The 21,282-nt window shown below is 40.1% G+C and overlaps 2 protein-coding genes across 2 annotated transcripts; both read left to right on the forward strand.

The window, feature by feature from the left end:
- The first annotated feature begins 890 nt into the window (after positions 1-890).
- tnfrsf11a (tumor necrosis factor receptor superfamily, member 11a, NFKB activator) lies at positions 891-14,382 on the forward strand. The gene is made up of 10 exons (XM_023266230.3): positions 891-1,233; positions 6,025-6,106; positions 6,561-6,686; positions 7,148-7,303; positions 7,389-7,479; positions 7,831-7,907; positions 8,075-8,182; positions 8,311-8,360; positions 8,536-9,481; positions 13,081-14,382. The coding sequence occupies exons 1-10, from the start codon at positions 1,159-1,161 to the stop codon at positions 13,362-13,364; spliced, it is 1,995 nt and encodes a 664-aa protein (XP_023121998.1). The 5' UTR covers positions 891-1,158; the 3' UTR covers positions 13,365-14,382.
- A 1,830-nt stretch (positions 14,383-16,212) lies between these two features.
- On the forward strand, positions 16,213-21,034 carry si:dkey-73n8.3 (uncharacterized protein LOC100150965 homolog). Its single transcript, XM_023266217.3, has 7 exons — positions 16,213-16,370; positions 16,776-16,891; positions 17,256-17,411; positions 17,506-17,610; positions 17,873-18,082; positions 18,504-18,696; positions 19,852-21,034. The coding sequence occupies exons 1-7, from the start codon at positions 16,357-16,359 to the stop codon at positions 19,952-19,954; spliced, it is 897 nt and encodes a 298-aa protein (XP_023121985.1). The 5' UTR covers positions 16,213-16,356; the 3' UTR covers positions 19,955-21,034.
- Positions 21,035-21,282: the final 248 nt, after the last annotated feature.

The following is a 21,282-nucleotide window of genomic DNA, read 5'->3' on the forward strand; positions in this document are numbered from 1 at the left end:
TGCAACAGTGAGTCCCGCACACCCACAAACATCTCAGTAATTCTTTTAAAATAGTCATGTTTGTCTCCTTGTTTTTCTCCTCTCTAATTTCATTCTTCTGTATATCATTAGGAAGACAGATTCATTTTTTTTGCATGTTTTTCCCTGTTTACCTCCCTCTCTCGTGCTGACCGAGCCCCGGTTTCATCCAGGGTGTGCACATTTAATATTTGCATAACTGTCACCTTGAAGAGAACATGTTCCCCTCTCTCTAACCTTCTCTCTCTTGACATGCCAAAGTGGGCTGGGTCTACTCTGCCATGCAAATTCTGAGGAAAATACAACCCAGTGGGATTTCTCATTCTTTCCTGAGGGTTGAGGAACAGCTGCAATATTTCCTGGAGGCAGTCGCTGTACTTTTTAAATAAATGACTTTTGTAGACTGGAGAGATGGTCATGGGCCCACGCTCCAGGAACTATGCTGGGCCCCGGCCTACTCACTGCCACGATGAATGGCTCATGTGGGAAGTGAAATCTATGAAAGTGACCACATGCTTTGCCTCCACTGGTATCTGAATTCATCTCTGGCACGAGGACATAACTCAGCCTGTCTGATTAATGACACCAAAACTGACAACTGACAAACTTTCTGTCAAAAATAAGTTGTGCAGGTGCATTTAAACAGCTAAGAATTACTGAAACATGCCACTCTAGTATCTCCATTACTATGACTGTGCATCATTGGCAACGTTTATGCCCATTATCAGTCACATATCTATTCAACATTTCTTCAGAAAGACAAGAGATCAGTAGGGCTGAGAGGGGGATGAACTTTTTTTTCTTTACATATGACAACATGGGAGGAGTTCCCTCCCTCCCTCAGTCACTCAGTTTTTACAAGCTGTTGCATGTTGCTCCCTCCACAACGCGTGGGTGAAAGCAGAAGGAAGATGAGAGGAGAGCAGAGATGGGAACTGCAGCTGCCTAACTGGGAATGAAGGCGCAAGAATGCCCTGTGAGATGCGTGGCCGCTCTACCACATTTACGCACGCAAGAAGAAGTGATTTGCTGTGAGGACATTTAAAGAGAGTCTGGGAAATTTGCATCTTAGTGCATTTTTTGCGTTGACTAAGACCGAAAAGTTTGGCTCAGAAGTAATTTTTTCATAAATCAGCAGAGATGAGATTGAACTTTTCTACAAGCTGGATATTCCGGGGCTGGATAACGTGCGTCCTTGTCACCTTTTACGCACAGGTAAAGAGCTTTTTTTCTATTATTTGTGCGAGTTTAGGCTTTAATAACAATGGTATATGCCACCGTATGTATGTTCTGTCTGCTGTGCGCTAGATCGCAGGGACTGTAGAGTTACACTCGTGAGCCAATGCAAAATTTTGAGATTTATGCTAGTTTGTTTGACCAAAGCTGAAGAATCATAACAGAAAACCAGAATGTGTGTCATCACATCAAAAGATTCTCGATTCTCGTGAACTGGTCAGATGGGGAACGACGGGAAGGGAGGAGCGGTTCTTTTTACGCACGGACACTAACTGGAATCAGTTGTATTTGGGTCGAGTCCACCTCTCCCCTGTTCTGACCACAAAAACGCCGCTGGCAACTGGATGTTCTTCTCCCTCCACCAAGCATCCTCTCCCGGTCCGGAGGGGACTGTTGTGTACCAAATGGCTCATCAGGAACCTCATTAGATCCAACAGAGCCGAGGGACCAGAAGGGGCCGCACAGGAATGCAGATGGTTACCCACCAAAAGTAATTTAGAAAATATTTTGATTACCTTTAAGTTAGGGCTTCAAAAATGTTTTACAACCACTCTGACTATAAGACAATAAGCAGCTTAAATGATCCTACATCTTGTGGTTGGCACACAGTTAAAAACTCCAATCAATTATATTTTTGACATGTTGATATAAAACATGACATAATGTCCCAGCTGATCCACCACAACAGTTCAAACTGAGGGGAGAAGTTACCAGTTACCATGGCATGTTGTTGTCCGTGTTGTTGTTTCGTCCAAGCAGCTAACGCTGTCCAGGTGGAGCAGTTTATAAGATGTGGTTGTAGTGGTGGGACTGCTGGGCACCAGTGATCTATCACTGCCTGCATGCCTCTATTACCGTAAGCCAGCAACGTTATGAGTTTGACTGGAACAGACGCTTTTTTTTCCCTCCCTGAAATGTGTTGCAAGAGGGAATGCTTGAGAGAACACTGCAACTTGTCCATGCTGGATCCAGAGAAACACAGGAGAAAAATGTTTTTTCACAGCATGTCAGATGCATGTCACAGTTGTTCAAGCAGCAGTGAGCCAAGGAAGATATGATGTCTGGAAAAGGAATCGGTGTAGAAGGGAAAAATACTTTTCATCTACGTTTTAAGGTGACACTGCAAACCTTTGGCTTTGGTTTGTTCTCATCATGGTCTTGCCATTACTGACTCATGCTATTCCCAAAGAATTCCCCTTCATTTTCTTGGTTTTCAACCGCTTCATCCAATCAATTCCAAATACATCTCTAACTGTCTGTATGGCATTGAGCAATACACGATTGCTTCAAGATGTTCAGAGTGTAAAAGTCAGTGTATCATGAATAAACTGTGCTCTGCTACATTCCTTTACTTGCCTACTCACATTAACGGCTCCTGTACTTTTTATTAACCAGCTTCTCTACATTCATCCCTGCATGTTCGCATTCATCCAACTGCCACTCTTTCCTCTTCCAGCGCACTACCTCTGTCTTCACGCCTTTCATTTCCTACTCAGTCAACACCCCTTTTCTCACTTCAATCATTTGCTTCATCACGTGTGCTTTTCTACCCTTTGGAGATTCATCCCTTCCATTTAGCATCCAACAATCGTCATTGTTACGTCTGTCTCAGCCTGAGCAAGCACTGCATTGCCTCAGACCTGCAGATCCAAACTTGAATAAATCCTGGAGTCAGCTGTCATTCCACTGATAGATAATGCAACTCTTGTGATCACAAAAGAACTTTGTTTGGAGAGAGGTGGAGCATTTCTAATTCACTTTTTGGATGTCCCTAAAGCTAAATACTATTTAGCTCAGATGATATTTATTAAGAGCTATGTTCCAAGTACTTACAATAAATGTTCTGCCCTTGTCTTTTCAGTTTCTGTAATAACCTGTGTACTTCCTGCCACTATTTCTGACAGTTCGCCAGCTCTTCCTTTTATTCTACAAAAGCCACAGTACCTGCTGCAGATCTAAAATAAATTCATTCAGTGTGTAGCAGAGAAAAAGCCTACAGAAAGTCACTTGAAAGCATGTTTTATTGACGTGGCTGCAAGAAAATCACTAGTTTTCCTATACAAACTCTATTAAGATTATTACTTGGACCTAATACTACACTAAGACTTCATATGATATCAAATGTTGAAAGTACTTATTAAGAGAAGTGGTTCAAGTCTTGATTTGTGCAGGTGGCATTTCAGAGGATTTGTTTTTATGGCTTTGACAGAATTAATCACAGGTGCAAACATACAGAGATTCAGTTGTTGAGCAACACACTTTTATAGCACCTTATCGTGGATCACTAAAACCCCTAGAGGCCAAAAAGTCACACTGTGCCTCTCTTGGCTTTGTGCCTGAGGCTGCTGTGGCCGTTATGCAAATTCTCTCATCCCCTGAAAACAAATGGAATGCGCTGTGCGTCACAGTAATCTTTGATAGGATCACGCAAGTGGTGAAGGATTTTTAAAAGATAAACAAAACAGCTGGGAAAAGATCATAAAAAATGGGAGGTGGGGGGCAGTTAATGAATGTCACTGACCGGAACAACTCTTAATGCCTCTTTGTTCTTCTTCTTCTCTCAGTCCTACCCACTGTCCATCCATTTGACTATTTTCTCTTTCCACTCCCTTCTTTTCTTTTTTTGTTTTAACATTTCTGTATTCATAACTATATATTTGAGCACATTCAACAGATAAAGTTAGCCTTGAGGTTGGATGCTCTATCCTATAACCTATAATCTTATAGGGTGGATCAGCTGTTTTCCTTTTACATATATATTTAGTGAGTCAAAACTCATTGCCTCACATTACTGAGACCCAATGTTTAGATGTGGTGGTCACAAAAATACAATTCCCAGCATTCCTTTGGCTTCTTGTGCACAATGGTCCAACTATGCAGATTGAAAACTGTCATATTCTATCTATTGATCTATCAATCTATCTATCTATCTATCTATCTATCTATCGATCTATCGATCTATCTATCCATCTATCTATCTATCTATCTATCTATCTATCTATCTATCTATCGATCTATCTATCTATCTATCTATCTATCTATCGATCTATCGATCTATCTATCCATCTATCCATCTATCCATCTATCCATCTATCCATCTATCTATCTATCTATCTATCTATCTATCTATCTATCTATCGATCTATCTATCGGAAGCATGGGAATCTTTCTTTCTGTCTGCAGCAGCACCTGGTCCTCATTATCATTATTGCTGCGGTCCGAGCTATGAGCGCTGTGCATCATTATCCCTTCTGGTTAGATCCTAAAACAAAGACTGGCTGATGTGTGAGTCTGAGTGGATGTAATTAAATGCTTGCCAGTGTTCATGTTGTGCTGTTGTTGCCCGAGGCCCGACTGACTGAGACTAAACAGACTCGAACATGAAGGTGTGAGAAAGAGCGGGAATAGAATTGCAGGAAGGAGAAGGAGGAGAAGGTGTGGAAGGCAGGATTAGAGCCTGTTATGTATTTATTTTTTATCCAAAATGTCTTAAAAATGACTTTATGCTAAGAACAACAGGAATAATATAAGAAAGTTGACATCTTCATACAACAAAGTGATCCTCTGCATGTAGTGTCGGGGGAAAAAATTAAAAATACATATTATTTTCAGCGGTGTAATGTAGAAATAGGATGTCAACAGCAGGATTTAATTGCAGGATATATGAAATTCAGACACAGTGGAAGTAGATAGCATGACCATCACTGTGTGTATGAGACTGTTGTGCCTTAAAGACAGACAGATGAAAAAAAAAAAACAAAAAAGATAACCAGCGAGGCTGAATCTCATGACAAGCAGACAAATTCAGATCTTGAAGACAGAGTTTTTCACATTTCACTCAACTGAACGTCAGCCTGTCTGTGTTCTTCAAACGACATTAAGAATGACTGAAATGGTGTATAATTTCATTGGAAAAGAGTAACTTTCAAAAAAGGGCTGAATGAGAAAAAATAGAGGAGGTTGTTTCGAGGTCGTAGTGCAGTCAGGCCTATAGGTTGTATTTTTCTACATTTATATAAAGACATTGTGGTTTTGGCATAGTTTCTGTCATAACAGCCAGATTGTCTAATTCAGCAGTGTGGTGAGGATTTCACCAGCCCCTAATTTAGGGTGGCTGGAGGGCGTGTACAGTCTGTATGTATGTGTGAGCCTGCATAACTTACCTTTGCAGCCTTTTTACTAGAGTTATTGTTGAAAACATGCACAGATGTTTCACTTTCATATTTCTCTGCTACAGTTGTGACTGTTTAATGAGACTTTGCAATATGACATGTTTAAACAGAGAGACTTTTAGACATTTAGGTTAGCACACACTAGTAGGGATCAGAAGACTATCTGCAACCAAGTGTTAAATTAATTCTAAAACAACAGGAGTTGTTTTTATATAAGTCTAGTCCCCTATGCAACTGGGATTGGAGTTTGGTTTGTGTGGTTTGACGACAACATGGTGCTGTGGTCAGGTGCTTCTGAGAGAGTGGAAAGAATTCCCGGGCATGTCTTGGAAATCTTTTACCCATCCTCTTCCTCTCATTACTCACAGCCATCTCAAAATATCATGTGTGGATCTGAAAGATGAGCAGAAGAAAGAGAGTTGCCCTTATACATGTTTTTGATAATGTAAAACCATTTTTTTGTTGTTTTTTTTGTTGTTTATTTGCTTGAAATATACTTTGGACATGTGTATAATACACTCTCAACTTCTCTATAGTCTATATAGAAAAGTGCACAAAATAACCAAAAAAACTGAACTTATGTCTTTATTTTCTTTAGAATGCTGTTTCCAAATCTGATCCGTGTGATGAAACACATTACTTCTCCAGAGGCTCCAGATGCTGCAACAAGTGTGGACCAGGTAATAACACACACACACACACACACACACACACACACAAAAGTAACGAATGAAAACACAAGACAGTAGTGTGAGCATTTCACATCTATGGTTTACTCACTGGAATCACTGTAAAATAAAAATAGATTTCCATTCATAAAGATTCCAAATTTAAAGAGGAAGGATGTTTAAAAGCAGAACATTTTGGCTTAATGTGGCTCAGACATGCACGTGTTCTCACCACCGAACACACACACACACACACACACACACACGTGCGCAATTTATACTAACATTCACCAGAAGCATCCACTTTAATAGAGGAAAGAGACTATTTTTGTCAATCTCCCTTTTTCTTTTCTGTTGTTCCATTAGGTTTTTAGTGGTTACTGTGAGTATGTACATGTTCTTAAATCCATCTGTCTTTTTGTCCCTCCTTCTTTCTCTCTCCTTCTCTTCACGTTCTATTCATTAGGTACCCGCGTGCTTTTTCCCTGCACTGAATCTCAGAAGACTATGTGTCGGAACTGTTCTCCCGGTGAATACCAGCCCGGCTGGACTAGTAAGACGTCCTGCACCCTGCAGAAGTTCTGTGATGAAGGTCAGTACTTGCAGCTTAAATCAAGCTTTCAGAATCTTGAAAAAATACAACATCCAGTGCAGCTACACTGCAATTTCTGCCTCAAGGAATGATGACAAGATTGAGGCAAAACATCTCAGCAAAACTGAAGATAAAGGAGTTTACCAAAAACCTTTATTGCAAAAGTATTCATTTGTCAAGGTTCTGTTTTGTATTCGAAAACTCTCTGAACATCAGAGCGAATTTCCTGATTATGATTTGAATGAGGGGAAAATAAAGTATGTTTCAGGAAAATGTCAAAGGAATGAAAAGGAATTTGAGTCATTATCAGAATTATTTCATAGTCTTTGTGGCAAAGTCCATTCAAACCTCTGCTCCAGATTCAGCCTGAGGAGTGGGGTTTTGGATGCAACACACACAAGATTCCTTTCAAGGATTTGGACTTACATCTGCACTAAAATACTCAATTTGTAAACCACCAGGTAAGGGTTTTTTGGAGAGATCTAAAATCCCTGACAACCCCATGGCAGCGGAGCCGTGTCGCTGCCGTCCTGGCCTCCAGTGTTATTCCGTCAACTGTGAATACTGTGAGCTGATACCCACCTGCCCCGCTGGACAAGGACTTGAGTTGGACCCTGGTGAGACAAACAAGCACCTCTTTCATATCAAACAACTCTAAGAAGTGTAACTCAGAGATATCACAATGTATGTCATTCATTCCAGAGTCATCGACAGGAAGGAAGGTCTGTGTCGAGTGTAAGAAGGGCTTCTTCTCTGCTGAGAAGAACGCTGAACAATGCAAGCCGTGGACTAAGTAAGTGTACACTTGCTCACGGTTTTTAAGCTTGGAATCTTTTGACATGTTGCGGAGGGAAAATGCGCTCGGGTAGTTGTCCTCACCAGCAACAAGCTGTTATGAGTAATACGTTCACCATTTCCCCTGGAACCCTGGCGGGACCAGACACCAGCTTCCACTGCTGGCCGGATCTCTAATGATGATAATGATGACGACGGAGACAGAGAGAGAGAGGAAGAATTTTGTTTTTCTCGCTTTTTGTTCGTCATCTTTGCAGTGCCTTGAGGAAAGCCTGGCAGAAAGGAAAAAAAACAAGCTGTACAATATGTTACTCACTCTTTGGTTTTGTGATATTATCTTGTTTCCCAGTTGTAAGTCTGAGGGCAGGAGAGAGACACAGCCAGGCAGCACCACGGCCGATGCAGAGTGTGGACTACCTGTGTCTGGTAAGACATGGACACACTAACCATGCAAAGTCATATTAATGCACATTTAACAGCTACTTCAAATAAAAATGTGACATCGTTTTTGCTACTTGAACGCTGGCAAGCATTTATGACTGATAATAGGTGTAAAGTAGAAAACACAAGCTATGAAACTATCTTTTTTGCAGGTGCAGAGCCCTCTTGGGTCATAGTTTCAGTGCTGTCAGTCATTACTGTTCTGTGTCTCCTTATTCTGCTGCTCTTCTGCTACAAGGACAAACTGAAATTGCTCTCCGGTAGGTAACCTTGGATTTCTCTCTCTCTCTACCTGTATGTTATTGGTGCTGTCATGAGTTATGTCATGATGTTTCTAGTTCTGCATTTTAGTCCGTGTTAAGGTACACTATGTTGTTTCTTTGTCTAGTAAATCTGCGATCCTGTGTTCAGAATCTGAAGAGGACCAGGATACAACAGGTGAAGTGGATTTCAGTTATAAAGCAACGAAAACACACAGAAACTACAATTATTTCAAGAAGTATCACTTACGTTTTAGATGGTCCAATGAAACATATGGGAAGAAATATGTAATTATTCCTTTGCAGATTAGAGGTTATTTTCAATGCTTCTCTTCCTGTTTTTGTCACTCTAGGAGACACTGGCCCCTCTTTACCATAGTGGAGCAGGAGGAGGAATAGGAGGTCCCAAATGTTCCCCGTGTGAGACGACCAAACTCATCTGCCAAGCACCCCACAGCCCCACTGATGGTCCCACATGCATCTTTCCCACCTCTACTACCGATGTCAAGGTCTCTCTGCCTTTTACAGTGGAAATGCCAGAGAAAGAAGGGATAAAGGGGAAGACGGTGATGGAGGATCAGAGCGAAGGATCTGGAGAACCGGAAGAGGTGTCAGAAGACGAAGAGGTTGTGAGTGTGTCTCCACTTTTGCCAGTTTCTTGCCCTTGTGTCATTCCTGTCTGCGAGCCACTGGAAGTAGGGGAGAATGAGGACTGTAGCCAGGCCGTCAGTCCTGGGACACCAGGAACCTGCTCATGTGGAGGGCTAGATTTAGAGGAGAGCGGGAAAGAGGATAAAAGTGACAGTAAAAGGGCAGATAAGGGCGGAGGAAGGGCTGATGGAAATCCAGAAAAGATGTCCACGAGTGAGACGGGCGCTGCGTCTCTTGTCTCTCTTTCTCCTCCCCTCCTCCACACCTCCTCTGTAATCCCTCCCTCCAGTCCACTCGCTGAACTCTGCCTGCCGCTGTCCCAGGCTCAGATGAGACCAGAGTTCAAATCTCACCTGCCTGGCATCTCACCGGTTAAACAGGAGGGATTATACAGACTGGCAAGCGCAGGTTCCACCTCAACAGAAAGTAGTACAACGTCGCCGATGAGCTCGGTCAGCCCCCTGATGACTTCCTCATCTGTTGGAGATCTCTACCTGGACAAACCCCCGGAGGGTCCCAGCCCAGGGCAGGGCCAGGGAATGTCCTGGGGTGATAGCAGGGAAAACAAGCTGTCTACGGGCGAGTTGGAGCTGGAGTGCTCACCAGAGAGCCTCCATAGCCAGTTGAGTGAACCAACTCTTACCTCAGGTGGGTAAAGCGTCAGGAATTTAAACTGGGTATGGAAGCCCATTTGTGCCAGGAAATTAAAAAAAAAAAAAAAAACACTAGTTATAGTAAAGCAAAATAATGAGGTACTAATTAAAAATTATAAAATAAAAGATGACTTTGCACCTAAAAGTCATTACATTTCAGAAAAAAATGCACTTTTGACTTGCTGTCTGTTTCTTTTAATTTTAATTTTGCTATACTTTTAAATTAGTGTCACAAATTTGACTTACTTTCTAAAACTATCACTCAGCATGTAATAACTTTGACCTGAGGTTTATAATTCCAAATGTATTTACAAAGTTAGTACATTGGAATTTTGCTGACCATTACGAACTAGATCATTATTTTAATTTTTTTTTAATCCCTAGATGCGTAAATGGGTCAAAAAATTACCCACTGAGGTCATTTTCTTGCAATGTCTTTGAAATGAATAGTTTTTATCGTTTCATCATATTCCAGCTGTTCCTCAAAAACACGTGTTTGATCTAACTTTTTAAGTTACCTTTAATACTTTTTAAGAAATTGTAATATTTGTATTACTACCCCAAGCTCTTTATCACTCATAATATCATACAAGAGGTGATGCACAAATTTGGAGGGACAGAGAGCAGCAACAGCTGGAGGAAGTGTGGAAAATGTCAACAAAATGTATGTTGACATTCTTCTATTGCCATTCTGTGTAATATTCTTCTTTTTCAATTATCAAAAAAAAACAAATGTTCAAAATCAGTTATAAAATGAAAAATAAACATATTTCAAACATGAAATCATTCTTGTGTGGAAAAATATAAAATACAAACAATAATACAAATTATTGTTCTTAACCAAAATGACAAAAAGGGCAAAAAAACACATTGGTTTGTATATGGGTCATTTTTGACCCACTTATGGAAGAATGTAGGGTTCAATCACTCGTATGCATGTTTCCTATAACTTTCCATCTTTTTTCCATAGTAGAAATTGGCTTTCAAACATCCATAAGTTGATTCCCAGAATTTCTACTTATTTTTACTCTCCTCGGGCCATACAAAGATGCTATGAGGCTGGATATTTCCTGGATGTTTTTGCTATGACCACTCAGCAATGTCAATGAAAACTAATTGCTCAGTGGTTGTGTGCAATGGGGATAATGGCTCATTATGAAGACTGTGGGCTCACAGTTGTGTTTGCCAGGTGGATTCTGTGTCCGTTGTTTGTGTAGGCAGTCACCGCTTCATTGCCACAGGGTCGTACCCATACATGATTTGATACACTACATAGCAGCGCTCTGCTTTTCCACAGAATAGGTGGGACTAGCCACCAACAACAGACTGAAAGTTAGATTGGTTTTAATGGAAAGTTTTAGTGTCACATGGTTGAACTTGCATTGTTCTCACAGAGACCCTTACGTGCTGCCAAAGAGAAAAATCTCCGGGAAACTTATTTATGTACTCAGCCTCAAGCACGGAGTGGTTATGGTTAGTTATAAAAGCAGTAATATCAGAACAGTCTGATCGAGACAGTGGTTTGCTCAAACTGAAGCATTATTAGGCGAACATGCTGAACTCAACTTATAACAGGGGATTGATTTCACCATAAGAATAAAAACGTTTCTGTGACTGTTTCCAAGAAATAGTTTTTATTAAAGCCAGTATTGATATTCGGACCCTGAATTTTTGAGGGACCTCACAGGGAGCAGGAAAAAGATACGTGTGTTTTTGATGCGCCAGTGAACCACCAGAACCACATTCTTAACAAACACTGTTGTGTGTGTGCATCAGTGTGAACTATGCCATCTACAGTACAAAGCTCCTGTTTACCCAGAGTTCCATAAGGTTGCGCAAAGTGACCACAGCTTTAATTGAAGCAAGATGTGCGCAGCTTGAGTAATACTTTTATAACCCTGCCCGCTCCCCCCAAAAAAACACACACACAAACTTGTGAAGGATTTTTTTTTGGACTCTCACTGATGACTGGGTACTTTAATTACAAGCTTGCTGGCTTGAAGTGAACACCATTTCCCATCATGCAGTAATCGCAATTGAATAAATTGACTTCCCACATATGCTATTTAAAGGTTAAACAAGGGTCAGATGGTTTCACCTGCCGACCAGGAAATCTTTTTATCCTCAGGTCACAAATAGTTCGCACATAGAAGCTGTCCAGGGAACAACATGATCATCTGTTGGTTTCCCAGCAGCTCAGCCAGAGCAGTTTTAGGAGCCGCATTTGTCCAAAGGGACCTCATAAGTCCTAATGGCCCACATTTATCCTGCTCAAGGAGGAATTAAACTAGCAGCCTTCCAAGAAAAATAAACAGATTTTGAAGAAAGCTGTATACAAATGTGGTTTTCTATGACACTGAACAAGAGAAGGTTTCTACTGAAGTTTACCCCTGTCAAAAAAAACTGTATTGCTACAGTTGTTGGGCATCCAGAGAAATCAATGTGGTATTAAGAAAGGATAAACAGAAGAGCCCATGCAGATTCCACAGAGCTTTGTTTTCAAAGTTGCGGTGAAATGACATATTTTCAAGCTAGACCTCTCAGACTGGTATTCCGGGAAAGGCTCTCCGATGTGGAACACAGAGACAAACTTTGTGTGAGTGTGCAATTCTGTTTGCCTGACTTTCAAACTTTATAGGGCTATGTGTGCCTTTCAGTGTGTGCGTGTGTGTAGGTGTAAAAAATGTCTGCAAGCATGTGTTTGCTTACATTTACTGCGATTAAGTGTGTATGTGTGCATGCACAATAGATGAGACTAGAGCTGTGAGTCACTAAGGGTCGGCTCGTTCTGTCTGCTGGAAAGTCAGACAGGAGGCTGGATAAAATAGGAACCAGAGCCTTAATGTGGTGAGATGTGACTTGCAAAACAAAAACACACAGTTTATTTCCTAATTCACCTGGCTGGCTTCAATCCATGTATGAAAAGTACAAGGGGATAGGTTTATACATGTTTACAGAAGTGATTCTGAGGCAGGAAGCTCATTGCAGAGACCAGTTGAGATTAACCACTGGCTGGAAGTTCTCTTTTAGAGTTTTAAAGGAGTAAATGTCAGAAAGAGCTGAACAGCACATTTTTTGAATTTGTTCTGCCAATTTCTACATAGCCCTGAACCCTTGACAAATTATTGTCCTCAGACATCTTGAGTTTCTCACACTAAAAAGTGCTGGATGCTCTAAAGCACGTATGGCAAGAAGGATATAATGTGGTGGTCTATGGAGCTGTGGCCTCTCTGTGGTCATCCTGCAATGTCATTACACCCACTGTTCATTTGTCACTCGAGGTTAGCCAACATTCAGCCCCTTCTTCACTTACGTCATGAATAGGGGAAGCTCTATTTTCTTGTGTAGGGGGAAACTGGAGGTCTTACACAACCATGCCATATATATATATGTATATACATATCTACAAATTTCCCAATAGTGTGTCATTGCATTGCCATTTTCTCATGAGGCAAAGATTTAAAAAAAAAAACAAAAGATATCTCTAAAGAATATCACATTTCTCACCCTTGACTCTTTCTCCCGTGCCTATAAATTTGTATACATTCCTCAGCTCACAGTGTTTTCCATTTGTCTTGTCATGTTTTCCATTAGGTCAGGTGTCTGGGAACCACAACACCACCTTCATCTCCAGCGGTCAGGTGATGAACTTCAGTGGTGATGTGATCGTCGTCTATGTCAGCCAGACGTCTCACGGCAACGACGGGGAGGGGCAGGACGACGCCTTCGGGAGCCCCGTCCAGGAAGAAGCCAATGAGACGGCTCTGTTTTTCCAGAGCAGCCTGAGATCTCAAGGGGACTCAATTTCCCAAAGCACCTTGCAAGATGAGACACTGCCAGTCCAGGAAGGGGTTGAGGAGCGGCCAATGGGAAAGTGAAAAGTGACCAGCAGCTGTGTTTACGGTTTATGTCAGTACAGCCATCATCTCCACCATTAGACCTGATTAAACTGGCCTTTCTGTTGGTTCCATCACTTTCTATATATTAGCTCCCATCTATCTAGCAAATAAAGGCAAAAATGCCCCAAAATAATCTTAAACTTGTTCCATTTTACACAAGAGTCACAGATTCTTGCTTTAGGCATTTGTTACAAGTGGAAAGCTGCAGCCTTTTTTAAATGGAAACTCCCTCCATTCCAGACAATGATGGGGAATTTTGTTGGGAATTGGATGTGGAACTGGAGTTCAGATTGGAGGAACAAACTGTTTTTCTTGTTTGATGGAAATTTCAGCTTGATCTTGACACAAAGGAGTCGCTACATATTTCATTTACCACCTTATGTCGTTAAATAGCCCAGGTTACACTCTGTAGACTCCTAGTTTTTTTTGACTTTTTAAAATTTGACATTTGGATGACTTTAACACTTTACTTGTATAACAAAATATCCACCATGTGGAAATGATTTTTTATATTTTTATGGAGAAAATTAAATATAATAGCTACAATAAGATCTGGCAGGACAGAATCAAAGTTTGTACAAAAATCGTCATGAAGCATTTCACTGAGTGAATTCTTCCTTTTTTTCTGGTTTGCAGGATCTAACAGAGGCTATTTTACAATAAAAAGACACATCCAGTTTTGGTACGATGCTTTTAGCCTGTATGTAGACTTTGTTTATTCTCTCCTTATTGCACCACAAGTGCAGTTTGTGTCTAAGAAAAAAATGCTATGCATTTGATAAGCTATTTTATTACTGGTTTGTTTTGTTTCATTACATTTTAATGTGCAAGCCTTAATGAAGAAAAGTGAAATGTCTGTTTATAATATTTTGTTTTAAATAATTTTACAAAGTAGATTGTTTATGTAATATTTCAGAAGTTTCACATGTGATCGATGTTTGTATATATTTCAAAGGAGCATGGTATATTTGTGAAATAAGAACATTCTCTCATTTGATTTGTGGTGTGGGTGTATTAAGTCAAGTGGTGCCATTAACAGCAAGCGAAATGCACACATTCTCAGAGTTTAGAGGGACGACCTCACCATATGTATGCAGCTTTACGGGAAAAAAAAATGTACATATCAATCAGACCAATTGCAATGAACAACTGAAAGACTATTTTTGATTGAAATTAAATATGTTTTGCATCAAATTCGTTCATGGATGACTGCCATCCTGCATTCTGTGGTTTCTCACTGTCAACTTTCCTATTTTGGGACCAACAAATTACAATGAAGGAGTCATTTATCTCCTCGAGATGATCTATAATCTTAGTGAAGCAATGCTAATTACACATGTGGCGAGGCCTCTCTGTCTTTGTCCCCGTGTTGACAGACAGGCGGCCTTTCATCAGGGCTTGGGGATGGCGAGCAGCTGTGAGGAGAAACCAATCTAGCAGTCAGACCAGCTAGCGTCACAGAGAGACCACATGAGAGGAACTGGCAGCTCTCATTTAGGCCTGGTTTGGGTCAGCAGGCGTATGTTTATGTATGTGTGTATGTGTGCGTGCATGTGTGTAAGTGTGCGTCTTGTCTCAGCTTATTTTATGGTTGTTTGTGAAAACAGGAAGTTATGACTAGCTTTCACATGGTTTACATGAGAACTGGCTCGCCGGCCAACACAGGACTCGACTGTAGGTTTAAATGATTTCAGCTTTTTATGTGTGAGAAAACAGTCTCTCATTTCACTGAGGACACTGTAGGTCTTGAACCACTTTAAGTTGCTGTAGTCTGCCCCCTAGTGGTAACTGCATGTTAAGCTTGCAAACAAATCTCAGGTAAATAAGAATACTTTGATAATAATAATGTGGAACCAGACATTTCTGGGTCACATCTTTGAAGCTGCTACTAAATGCAATTGATCAAATCTGTGGTAAAACACATTCATAAATGAGAAAAAAAAGCTCCTTGAAAGAGGGGAAACCCACTATTGGTTAATGATATGGGTTCCGCCTTCATATTCCAACTCTTCCTAGTTTTGAATCATTAACAACCCAATCAGCAAGAAGAATAACAGCCTGTAGGTGATCATGTAGACCTGCGGAAAGCACCAGAAAATCTGCTGTGATAAAATGCTGAAATTACAGCCGACTCACCTGTGGAAACAGGTTTTGAATTTCATCAGCAGACTCACAGAAGAGCATTAAGATTGGTTACTTGTCACCAACAGCAGATGCAGTTTCTAGTCACTTCACAGACAGTGGTTTTAAAGTAATGAACCTATGAATGTGATTAATTGCTTTATATTGAATTACCAAACAGTCCATGAATCAACTTCAAATGCTATCTACAGGTTAATACATCAGTAATTCTGTGGTGAGAAGGGTTACTTTACTATTTCATATTTCATTTTAGATATTTTGTGTAACATTTCTACACTATTTATCCTGATGTTTTACATGCAAAGGCATATTTTGCTATTTTAATATTCCTACATTTACTCAGGTAAAAGAGCTCTTCCTGTATTCCTAGTCATGCAGACTTATTAGTAAGTATTTTCGCAGAAAGTAAAAAATGCTTGAAAAATCAAAATCAAAAGCAACATAACATCACAGTAATATATTGTCCAACAACAGTGTAGTTCAGTTTTGTAATAATTATCCAACTAAATACACAAATGCTTCTCTGTTAGTTACTGAAAGATCACCCCTCATCATGTGTTTTGCTCATCAAACCAAGCTGAAATTCTCACTTAATTGATTGGTTACAATAACTGACTTTGAACAGAAGGGTATTTCTGTCTCATAAAGACATCCCAATACACCCTCAACCAAGTTAAAGGCCAATAAGTCTGCAAGTTTTTCACTTTCTTAATTCTACGTCTTCATCTCTGTCACATATCTGGACCAGAGTCTTGAAGCAACATCAGTGACAGAAGGAGCTGCTCTGATTTAAGGAGGGATATCACAGTTTTATTGTACCAACTCCAAAATGCAAACAATAAGGTAAGAACAAGAAAAAAATCTGATAAAAGTAGAATTACGTGTTTAAAGATGCATTTTTTTAAGCACTACAACATTGTTTCTTCTTTGAGTATCTCCTGGGCAGAGAAAGAAAGTCAGAAATCAGCTTCAGACAAGCCCTGAAATGCCAGAAAGTCAGTTCAAAGCCTGTGACCTTTATTTTCTCTGGGCTTTTTTATACGGTGACTGTTGTTTCTGGCATTCACTGTTTGGCCTTAGGTGGTACACCGCACACACTTTGTAATTTAGTTGCTCTAGGTTTAAACAAACACAAAAGTGATAATTTATACCCTTCATTTTTCTCTGAAATTATTATTCTTTTCTATTGAAAGTAAATCATGGTGTTGAGATCCACTTGAAATTAATTATTCAAATCTCATTCTTTAGGTCTTTCTTCATCACTCAGTGGTCCTCAGATGTGCGCCTGGATGGGAAGACTGCTATAGTAACCGGGGCCAACACTGGGATAGGCAAAGAAACAGCTAAAGACCTGGCCAGCAGAGGCAAGCAAACAAACATTTAAAGACCTTGATGACTTATATGTCCTGTAGTATTCCTGTTATATTCTTCTTTTTTTGCTGTGTGACTCAGATTACCTGTGTGGAAAAGCTTAACAAGCTTGTGCAAGGATAAAAAGCATAAAGTAGTGACTTGTATTAAAGTGCTGAATTCGATGGAATAAATTAGGCTCATAAACACGAGAACCAATATTGTTTTATCGAAAAGCAAGCCAAAAACATTTGGAATCAGAGCCAGATGTCTTATAAACTGACACAGACGTTTAAAAGTGAGCCGAACAGGATCTTATCGCGATCAAATTTCAACATGCAAACACACTCACCATTAAGAGGAATTAATTTCCTCTAGGTGCCCGGGTGATTTTGGCGTGCAGAGACATGGCGAAGGGAGAACAAGCTGTTTGTGAAATCATGAGGGAGGTGACGGGAGCCAAGGTAGTCGCCAGGCAACTGGATCTGGCTGACACTACATCGATCTGTCATTTTGCTGAGAATATCTACAACAGTAGGCGACACTGACACACACACGTGAACTCCAGAATACAGTATCTATCCTTTCAAAAAACTTCAATGCAGATAATAAATATCCTGTTTTGCAGCTGAGAAGGCTCTTCACTACCTGATCAACAATGCAGGCGTGGCTATGTGCCCTTATGCCAAGACTGCGGATGGATTTGAGATGCAGTTTGGAGTCAATCACTTGGGTAGGAGACAAAAAATGTTGAAGAAATTCATGAGGTTTGGAGAGTTTGACATTCTGTTTAGTTAAAGACAGGGATGTTGCAATGAATTCTTGGAAGTAGTCAGAAATAGAACAAAAGAACAGTCAGTTCATTTTGGTGTCTCTGTTCTGATCGTTAGATGGGTTGGCAGTGAGCAGCTCTCCTAAACCTTCTAAATCCACAGTATGCTCCTAATTGTTACTTTACTGCCCCTGTTCCATTTCCTTTCTCTCTTTTGCTTTAGGCCATTTTTTCTTGACTTTTCTGCTGCTGGACCTGCTGAAGCACTCAGCCCCATCTCGGGTCATCAACCTGTCATCGGCGGCTCACGCCATGGGCAAGATCCAGTTCGATGACCTGACTGGGGAGAAGAACTACCACCCAGTCAGGGCCTACGCACAGAGCAAGCTAGCTAATGTCCTGTTCACCAGAGAGCTGGCCAAAAGGACTGAGGGTAGGGTGTGATAGTGAGATTAAACAGGATGTATGCTTTCTTTATCTGTCTGTGAGTCTCTCTGTCTGTTTCCTTATGCATAAAAAATGGATCTGCGTCTCCTGCCAGTGTGAGAGTCTCATGCCTCAACCACAACCGCTGTGGGCAAGAAACACAGCAAGGAGAGGCATGTTTGTTGAAAACATAGTTATAATACGGATTTAATAATTTTCCCAGTGATCAAACGTTGTTTTTCAGTCTGACTAGTAGTTTAACGATTTCTCTAGAGACAATTACAGGGAAACTTTTTTGATTCCGTAAGTTCTTATTTCCCTGGATTATGTAATCATATTTGACTTTAAATTTTATCAGAGGTTTTTCTTTACTTCAGGTTGAGCTTAAAATGAGTGAGATGATACCTAATTCCCTGCTTTCCCTCCAGCTCTAGGCGTCATGGCTTACTCAGTGGACCCCGGCATCGTGAGCACTGAAATTACAAGGCACATAAGGCGCCCTCTTGGGGACATAATCAAGACTTTCAGTTCACTGATCAAGACTCCAGCAGAGGGAGCCTACACCACCCTCTACTGCACTGTCACTCCTGAGAACCAGTTGCACACCGGAGGATTCTACAGGTCAGCTTGACATGCCACTGCAGTAGCATCAACACTATTACTAGTAGTTGAAATAAGCCAAACCAAGCCCCTTAGAAAATGAAAGCTGATGTCAGGCTGCATCCCTCCAAAGAACAAATAATCAAACAAACAAACAAAAAAAAACAACAAATGTGTGAAACTGTAGTTTTCATTAAAATTACAACATAAATTAGCAAAAATGTGTCGTTCAGCTACAATATGTCTAAACCTCAGCTGTTAGTAGGTCAGACACTGAATGCATAAAATAAGCTCTGTTAATGTAAATTAATTTGGAAGTCACTATCCACCACTTATCTTGTCACCTCAATAAAGAAAGATTAGGTAGAAGAACTTAAAGAGTCTCAGATCTTGTATTTAAGTAAACGTACCTGAACCAGAGTGTAGAAATACTCACATAAAAGTTTTTCACATGAGTATCATAATCTACTTGAAGTGCCAAAAGTAAATGTCCTCATTATGCAAAATGATATATTTCAGAGCAGTGTATAGGATTAATGTACAGTAATCAATCATTTTTCAGGTGCAATATATAACTTTCATGTGTAACATTTCAACTTTACTACCTCAGAGTCATTGACAACATTACTTGTTTCTATTCAAGTCTTATTTTAGCTGACTTATTTTTACTTTAAGAAATGTAGCATGCTTATATCTTTTTGCTTTTCCACTAGGCACTGCACTTCTCATGTCATGGAATTTGTTTTCGGAGCGATGTCCTGTAAAACACTTTACTTTTAGGTTTAATGAAGTTTATCTTATCTTTTATTAATTGTTTATGCATTATTGTGTTAATCACTTTATATGGTCATTTGATGGATACCTTGTGAAGTTTATGTACTGATTGTATTTTGCATTATTGAAATAAACTTGCAAAGCAACTAGTAAATAAATGTATCAAAGAAATGTAGTGGAGTAAAAAGTACCCTATTTGCCTCTGAACTGTATTGAAGGAGAGGTATAATGTAGCTCTGAATTGTTCTTACTTGAATAAAAGTATTTAGTTATTTCCACCACTGTAGATTGTCTTATAAGAGACACATTTTAAATCAATAAATAAAATCAACCTAAATGCAGACAACAGGAAAGAGGTCATGACTGATTGTCTTTTCTCTTTTCTTTTTTCTTTGCTTCCAGGGATTGTGCCCTGGCTGAGAGCTGCAGGGCTGGTCAGGATGATGGCAGCGCCTTAAAGCTGTGGGCTGTGAGCTGCCACCTGCTCGGCATTCGCTGGAGATAAATTTGCTCTCTTACATGCTGTGAAGCAACATTCATATTCAGTGATACCCCTCAACGTCATGCTGAAGCTTCCGAATTTTCCTGAAAGTTATGGATGTGATCGACATAAACTGTGAACGCAGATAAAAACGACAATAATACAGGCCTAACCTGCTCATTGTAATGAAGTTTGATTGGTAAGATGTAAGAAGTCCAGTGTGTAGGATTTAGTTAAATTAAATGTGAGGCTCCAGATTGGAACTAACTAAATACACCATGCAGAACACATGAAAAATGCATAAGACCCTCCATAGAGCTGCTATTAGGGAACTGCACACATTTCACTGCAAAATTGATGATGTATATATAGTGTTTGGTTGTCCTAGACTACAAACAGCGTACACAAACTTACAAATTTGCTCAGAATTTAATCTCCCTGTGTGATTATTTACTGCACGTTTGTAGAGTTTCTCACAATTTTCGGTAAAAATGTCCGTACACGATTTACAGATGCCTTTTATGACTTTTGCTAGTTTCCAACTGAGCAGCTGATCAAACCAAGAATGAAACACAAGTCCAAATGCATTGTTTCAACATGTTCTGTCACAACATTGTGTCCCATTCCTCCTCTTTCGTGCACCATTTTGAACCCTCATGACCTCAAGATTTTAATCCTTAAGGAGACTTGCATTGAGCCCCTCCTCACACAGTTTTGTTTTGCAGGGTGACAAAGGCATGATCTGCCTTACGTACCTCTGATTGGTCAACCCTGACATTCTCACCCTAATCTTAACCAATCTCAACATTCCTGCCCTAACCCATCTCAATCCCCATTCACCAGCCAATCAGGTAGCACTTTACCAATGAATATAAATGAGGTTTCCCTGCAAGAAGAAAACCTGTGACCTGCTTCTTTTACAGATACTTCATACTGATGCAATGGAAACACAACTATTGTTATTTTCAGATGATTAAAAGTCTAAATCTATAAATTTGAATATTTTGTTGCATTTCTGCCAATAGCCCCTGAAATCCTATACACTGGACCTTTAAGAGGATTAAGAAAGTAGCTACTGGGAATAAAAATATCACTAATACCTTACAGTGTTTTGGTGTGTTTTGTTCTAAATAAGAAAGCTTGGAACAAATGTGACTTCTTTGAATGTATAATAAAGAACAAATAATCTAATGTGACGCATAAGGAGCAATAGATTTCTTCTTGTAGGTAGAAAACTGCTTTAAATGCAGTTTTTAACTTGCAGACTTCCAGTGGTCTCTCACACTGCAGTGGTGGGGAATTATTTGGGCAAATGCATGCGATTTTGCGCACTTCTCTTGGGTCATTTCAGT

The sequence above is a fragment of the Amphiprion ocellaris genome, chromosome 22 (genome assembly GCF_022539595.1).
Source record: "Amphiprion ocellaris isolate individual 3 ecotype Okinawa chromosome 22, ASM2253959v1, whole genome shotgun sequence".
NCBI lineage: Eukaryota > Metazoa > Chordata > Actinopteri > Pomacentridae > Amphiprion > Amphiprion ocellaris.

What these genes read in the sequence shown, in the direction of transcription:
- tnfrsf11a (XM_023266230.3), top strand. Translation starts at nt 1,159, where the DNA reads ATGAGATTGAACTTTTCTACAAGCTGGATATTCCGGGGCTGGATAACG. An exon ending in AGGACTTGAGTTGGACCCTG is followed by an intron (nt 7,304 to 7,388) that starts GTGAGACAAACA and finishes CATTCATTCCAG; the next exon opens with AGTCATCGACAGGAAGGAAG. An exon ending in CAAACTGAAATTGCTCTCCG is followed by an intron (nt 8,183 to 8,310) that starts GTAGGTAACCTT and finishes TTCTTTGTCTAG; the next exon opens with TAAATCTGCGATCCTGTGTT.
- si:dkey-73n8.3 (XM_023266217.3), top strand. An exon ending in TAAAGACCTGGCCAGCAGAG is followed by an intron (nt 16,892 to 17,255) that starts GCAAGCAAACAA and finishes AATTTCCTCTAG; the next exon opens with GTGCCCGGGTGATTTTGGCG. An exon ending in GCTGGCCAAAAGGACTGAGG is followed by an intron (nt 18,083 to 18,503) that starts GTAGGGTGTGAT and finishes CTTTCCCTCCAG; the next exon opens with CTCTAGGCGTCATGGCTTAC.